Raw genomic sequence first — 6,090 nt, 5'->3', positions numbered from 1 at the left:
CAACGGGCGCCATTTGCAATTTTCAACTTGACATGCGCACTGACTCGAGGAGCAAACACACATGACATAGCTTTTGACAGATGTGCATAATACGAAACCTTATCTCTAGCTAAAGAAAATGAGAAAAAAGGATAAGCAATCTACCAATAAATAGTGTTAAGAATTTCCCAGAACTCTAGCTATTTCATATTTTATATAATGACCATAATCCGTTTATTTTGTTATTTTAATATTTATGTTCGCTGTAACAAAGTCATTGCGACCACACTCATGCTTCAATAACCCTGTTTTGTGATTGGTGGAAACTGTAATCTCCATGTTTTTATAAATAATATTCATAATTTTAATTGGATGCCGCCATATACTCTGACGACACGAATCACTTCCTGTTCTAAATACTAAAATTAAATTAAATATACCAAAATAGATGTAAATATTATACTGCAAGAATAATTATTATAAACTAAGATATACAATCTACCCATACTTCCATTCCATACCAATATAATAAAATCGAAAATGTGTTTATCTATATCAGACAGTGTGTTTGTTATCATTTCATTTTTAACCGGCTGATTAGATCATAATGAAAAATGACATGAAAGTAGATTGTATAACAGGCTAATCTCTATAAAGCAGATGAATTAGCGGGTAATAATTTGGTAGTTTCGATAGTCGTAAAAAAATAGTATAAATACTCAAAATATAAATTGCTATTTGTCTGCATATTGCTAGATGTCAGTTTAATTATGGTATTTGTGACATTCTTTCACTGTTGAACGTGATGCATGGTATAACTAATGACTCTCATTAGGGGTAAACTAAATTAATCGAGTTGCTCCAGGACATTTCAAGTGGTCGTTCAAAATTTATTTTAGTGAAGTCCTGTGGAGTGAAAAGATCCGCAGTGTTGTCATTCTAGCCACTTTGTCAGTTATCTAACTTAATTAATCATCTAGTTTGCTTAACATTTCTCAAATGTTACGGTTAAATAGACCACATAATATTAATATCTAAATAATCGCTAAATTAAACAAGGTTGTAATAACTATCTCATCCACTACTGTCCTACTTGCACAGCCTACAAGTAATAGAGGGCAGCACTGTGTTATACCGTAAGGAATCATCATGTTTACAAATAATTATACGCTTATCTCACACAGTGATGCATTTTTAAGGCAGATACACATTTTAATTATAGTAATATAAATAAAAAAATAATAATTGTTACATTGGCTATTTATTCATATGCTGGTTATCTTTTAGAGATTCCACGGGAACCGATTGGAACAAGCCTTTTCTTGCCATCTCATCGGCCCAATCTTCAAATTCACCTTTTCTGAAAACAGAGTGTAAAGTGATATATCAGATTTTATTGCACTACACTCTTATCCATAATCCATACACAACTTTAATATGGTATAACAATTACTACAATATATTGTCAACCGATTAGCACACTGATTAGCGATAGCCGGTAATTGTACAATAGTATAAGAATGTTAATCCTATCTAATGAAAATAGGGGCGTTAAAAAAAATGGCCACGAAATATGCTCCGAACAATAATTAAAGCATAGTTATTGTTCTGAATATACGACGGTCTTGGCTCAAGGTCGGTCGGCCACATAGAGCCAAACATTTTTGAAGTTGATACTGGTCATCCGCTCCCCTCTAAGAGAGTGATGATTGGGGTCTCGGGGCGATCCCCTTTGCCCCGACGTCAACTCCGGGGACTCGGGGGAATTATCTTTTGAAGAAATGCAATTAAACTAAATTTAACCTAACTTAAGAATTCATGCCATATTTACTTTGTTCTTTTTGTGTTTTATTTATTTTGTGCGTGTCGTCATTTTTTAAAATTTTTCCATTAAACATGTACAATATTTAGGTTGGCTGTCAATGTCGGTTGTTCGCTGTCAAATGTCAAAATAAAATCATCACGAACGCCTACTCTGCAATATTTATCTTAATAAGGCAATTAATCTATTCAATTGTATTAAAGAAGTGTATTACAAACCTAATTATTATTAGGAAACGAATAAATCGTTTTTATTTTTCACTTGTGTATAGTCTAAAACATGAAATTTATTTAAACAGATTTTAATTATAATGAAATAGTTCCTTGTTTGCTTATAGTAATAAAATAAAATAAACTATTTGAAATTATTTATCGGCTGAAAAGGAATGATCTAGCAGTGTTTTATAAGGTGTGTTTGTAGCTTTCTTTATTTTTCATTCTGTTTTATATTCAGAGTGTCGAGACTTAGTGGTTTACTATCCAACTTCGACCTCAAATATCACCAGTTCTGGCCGACACTAAAAACCAGTGAATTTATATCCCTAGTTCTCTGAAGATGTAAATATTATACTTTTCTCTCTTTCTTTTCTTGATCTAAATTTTATACTTTTTTTCAATAGGATGTACTCTGATATTTTTATTAATTAATATAGATCAGTTCTATATAGAGTAGAATAGAAATAATCTATATTCAAATAAATTTAATATAAGCACTTTTGAACAGTAATTTTATTATTCTGCCACCAATTCCAAATGTTGGCACATCACAAGAAGAATGAACAAGAAATTTGCTTGTTGCTCTTTTAAATGTTCAGTATTACATTTTTATTATTGTGTGGTATGAAAATAATACTACACATAGAACCCTTCACTGTCTGTACATACATGATGTTAAAATCTGATATATAAATAATACATAACACAATAACCCAAAACAATGACAATTTTTGTCTTAGCCTTTGTGTGTGCTAATTACATTGACACTGGAAACCATCATGATAAATTCTTGATGAATTTCTCATGATGGGCCGAGATGACCATGCTCATCGTATCATCCTCCACTTGTGCAAGAGTGAACAGTTAGCACAGGAGGTTGAACCATACCATTTTAAATCCATAATTACACATCAAATAATTACACTGACCCCTTGTCAGTGTCAGTAAGTGGATTGTTAGTAATGTGGACTGCTGACCTTATTGCTAGCAATGGTACCATGTCAGGTTGACACACGGTTCCCCCTGAAAACCATCATAACAAATTTTTGGAAAATTTGTTAAGATGGGCTAACTAACCTGACTTCATGTTCATCTTATCATCCTCCACTGGTACCCTGCTAGCATATACCTTTAGCACAGGCGGGTGTATCATTATTGTAAACACTGACAAATTGCTTAACCAAATCATTGACTTAAAAATTTGACACTTTTATTGGTTTAAAAATAAATTATAAAGGTGTGAATGAATGACTCAGCTCATTATAAATCTATATAGACTACTAGTATAGACTACTAACGCATAAAAATCCTTATAAGCTGCAATCCTTGGTGCGCTAATGAGTACATAGTAAGCTGCCCCACCAATAAATGCCAGTAAAGTGCCCTGTGCTATGAGTGCTTTAGTCTGAGCTCGGTGGAGACCTCGCATAATTGGTTTCACACGGCATGGTGGAGCCGGCGGCGGTGGGGGACACGCCTGTGGGCAGGGCTGCGGTGTTGACGGAGGGCACGGCTGGTAGCTCATTCTAAAATGGATTGTAAATCATATTATGTGCATGGTTCTATTTCGAATGGGTTACTTTTGATATTACCGATTCATCATCACACTTTGTGTATTAGATAGATGCCTTATTTATCATATCCTATGTGGTTGTAGCCCACTCATGTATAAACAAAATAGATATTGCGTTATACGATTTATTACTAGATAAAAACCATCGCTCCTTTAATTTTGAAAAAGGGCGAGCACAATAGATCTACGTAGGTCGCAGTGTTACAAGTCTTAACACCTGAGAACAACCCAAACCCCTCAATAAAAAATAAAAAATATACCTTATTTACCAACAAAAATACATATTTTACAAATAACAAACATGCAATAGCATATACGAAATCGAAATGAATCTTCTTTCATTTGCAGAGTTAACACAAATGAAATATGGCACAAAGTTCTCATGGCGGAAGTCACCGGAGAAGTCGAGATCACGAAGGCGCAATGCGATATACCAATACCGACTGGGAAGCCAAAGAAGCACTTTACCAGCGGGAGCTGGACGAGGCGAGAGCTCGCGCCACTCAAATGGAAAAAACCATGCGCTGGTGGTCAGACTGTACCGCCAACTGGAGGGAGAAGTGGACCAAGGTACGTAACGAACGGAATAAAGCTAGAGACGAGGCCAAACAACTAAAGAACAAATTCGATCTCCTTACTAAAGAACTATCTACAATCAAAGCCGAAAAGAATGACATAGAACAACAATTGATTGAAGTAAGACAAGACAACGAGAAGTTGTTAAGTATAGGCGAGAGTAGGATAGTCCAAGGCGACCTAACAACAGAAGACGGTGTCGAATTAAGAAGGAAGAATGTAGGTTACGTATCACCAAATGAACCGTCGATACGGCAGCGTGCGTCATTAGATTCTCACAAATTCTCTAACGTTGATAATGTTCTTGCCAATAAATTGAGTGAGTTGAGGCTTAGGTTGGACGAAGCAAGCAAGAGTTTGCAAAGTGAGAAGGACCAGAAAGCATTCCTGTTGACGAAAGTGGAGGCGCTCACGACGGAGTTGCACAGTACGAAGATGGAGTTGACCCACAGTGATCGAACTTTAGGGTCTACAGATTCTAGTCACAGCGAGGTAGAGAGACTGCAGAACGAACTACAAGACGAGATAGCCGCCAAACAGGTTCTAGAAGAAAGGATAGCGGAGCTCAAAATGGAGGTAGAACGGTTGAAATCAGAGAATAATGTACAGTGGAGCAAACGAGAGCTATTGGAAACTGAGAATGTAGCTATATTGAGAGAGAACAAAAAGTTATACGGTCAGGTCTGCGAATTGAGGGAACAGATACATAAACTCAACAGAATATCAGACGGAAGCGCATACGGGTTGCAGTTTGTAAACGAACATTCAAAACTCGACTCTAATATATTGTACGTAAGGAAGTCTAGCGCGAGTCCTAGATCTCAAGAGTCAAGCAATGGGTCTTCAGAGGCGAACCTTGCACAATTTGACGCTAAAACAAACACATCAGCCGAGGAAGACGAGTTAGCGATAATCGAAAGGAATGATAACTGTTGAAAATAAATTTACTTACTAATATTTAGTTGGCGAAACGAATTTAAATATCAAAACGCTTAAATGATTGACAAAACGTTCAATTGTCTTTTTATTCTATTTAAAATAAAGAAGATTAATAATAGTTATATGTCAAAATGTCGATAATCTCTCAATATTTAGATATAAAATATTGAACAAAGAGATTTTATGCAAAATTGCTTATGAACTACAAAACAGTAAAGCTCTATTATACGTGCTTTTAGTTTGATGGTCACATTTTATAATCTGAAGTATTTACGAGTATAAGTAATATCTATGTATATTTATGTGTTCAAAGCTGTTTGTATCAAGGGTTTTAAAAATATTTTCAGTATTACAGTTCGCGTCTTTGGAAATACTTTATTAATATTATCACTGGCCCTTTACGACCTACATTATATGGAAGGCGTATGACAATATTCTATTTATAGAAACTTCTTACAAAATAATATTGATGAAATCAACATCAATCAGATTAATTGGAACAGAGATTTAAGCGTTTTTTACATTGAGACTGCAGTTTTTAAATGAATCAAGTATACAATAGTAATGTCATGTAATTTGCTAACGTTTGGTAAATGATATATTTTACAACAAATTATATCATTTACATAATGCCATGCGTGGCTGGAGATAGCCTTCAACCGATCCAGTAATATTTCCACGGGTTTAAAATGTTCTGTACACTCATCTACATATTTTATTTTACCCCTTATAACACCTTAAGGGTGAGATATCCTTCAACCGATCCATTAGTCTTTCCACGAGTTTGAAATGTCCTGTACATTCACCAGCATATTTTATTTTACCACCTTAAGGGTAATTTTTTCCAAATTTAAATGTCATATTTATTTTTATTTAATCAACAGCCTAAGAAATAAGTTTCAAGATTCTAGCTTTGAAAATGACGTTACAACTAATGACTACCTGTGTACCAAATATCATTTAAATCAGTTCAGTAGTTTTGGCGT

At 34.6% G+C, this 6,090-nt stretch overlaps 2 protein-coding genes across 3 annotated transcripts; one reads left to right on the top strand and one right to left on the bottom strand.

Moving 5' to 3' along the window:
- Nucleotides 1-1,221: 1,221 nt before the first annotated feature.
- LOC131849557 (cytochrome c oxidase subunit 6C-like) lies at nucleotides 1,222-5,192 on the bottom strand. 2 transcript variants are annotated; one of them, XM_059199645.1, is made up of 3 exons: nucleotides 5,118-5,192; nucleotides 3,315-3,542; nucleotides 1,222-1,339 (listed from the first exon to the last, which is right to left on the bottom strand). In XM_059199645.1, exons 2-3 carry the CDS (start codon nucleotides 3,539-3,541, stop codon nucleotides 1,237-1,239), a joined length of 330 nt encoding a protein of 109 aa, XP_059055628.1. In that variant the 5' UTR covers nucleotide 3,542; nucleotides 5,118-5,192; the 3' UTR covers nucleotides 1,222-1,236. The 2 variants fall into 2 exon arrangements, with proteins under 2 accessions (XP_059055628.1, XP_059055629.1); XM_059199646.1 differs by lacking the exon at nucleotides 5,118-5,192 and adding an exon at nucleotides 5,021-5,102.
- LOC131849555 (coiled-coil domain-containing protein 102A) lies at nucleotides 1,974-5,124 on the top strand. Its single transcript, XM_059199643.1, has 2 exons — nucleotides 1,974-2,209; nucleotides 3,938-5,124. The coding sequence occupies exon 2, from the start codon at nucleotides 3,956-3,958 to the stop codon at nucleotides 5,099-5,101; it is 1,146 nt and encodes a 381-aa protein (XP_059055626.1). The 5' UTR covers nucleotides 1,974-2,209; nucleotides 3,938-3,955; the 3' UTR covers nucleotides 5,102-5,124.
- Nucleotides 5,193-6,090: the final 898 nt, after the last annotated feature.

Source organism: Achroia grisella, unplaced genomic scaffold (assembly GCF_030625045.1).
Source record: "Achroia grisella isolate CSIRO2021 unplaced genomic scaffold, CSIRO_AGI_Agris_v1 utg660, whole genome shotgun sequence".
Taxonomy (NCBI): Eukaryota; Metazoa; Arthropoda; class Insecta; order Lepidoptera; family Pyralidae; genus Achroia; species Achroia grisella.
Note: the sequence above shows the minus strand (reverse complement) of the source record. Positions and strands in the feature narration are given on the sequence as shown.

Coding starts and splice junctions, on each gene's coding strand:
- LOC131849557 (XM_059199645.1), bottom strand. CDS start 3,541: ATGAGCTACCAGCCGTGCCCTCCGTCAACACCGCAGCCCTGCCCACAG. Junction 1,340..3,314: donor GCTTATAAGGATTTTTATGC/GTTAGTAGTCTA, acceptor CTCTGTTTTCAG/AAAAGGTGAATTTGAAGATT.
- LOC131849555 (XM_059199643.1), top strand. CDS start 3,956: ATGGCACAAAGTTCTCATGGCGGAAGTCACCGGAGAAGTCGAGATCAC.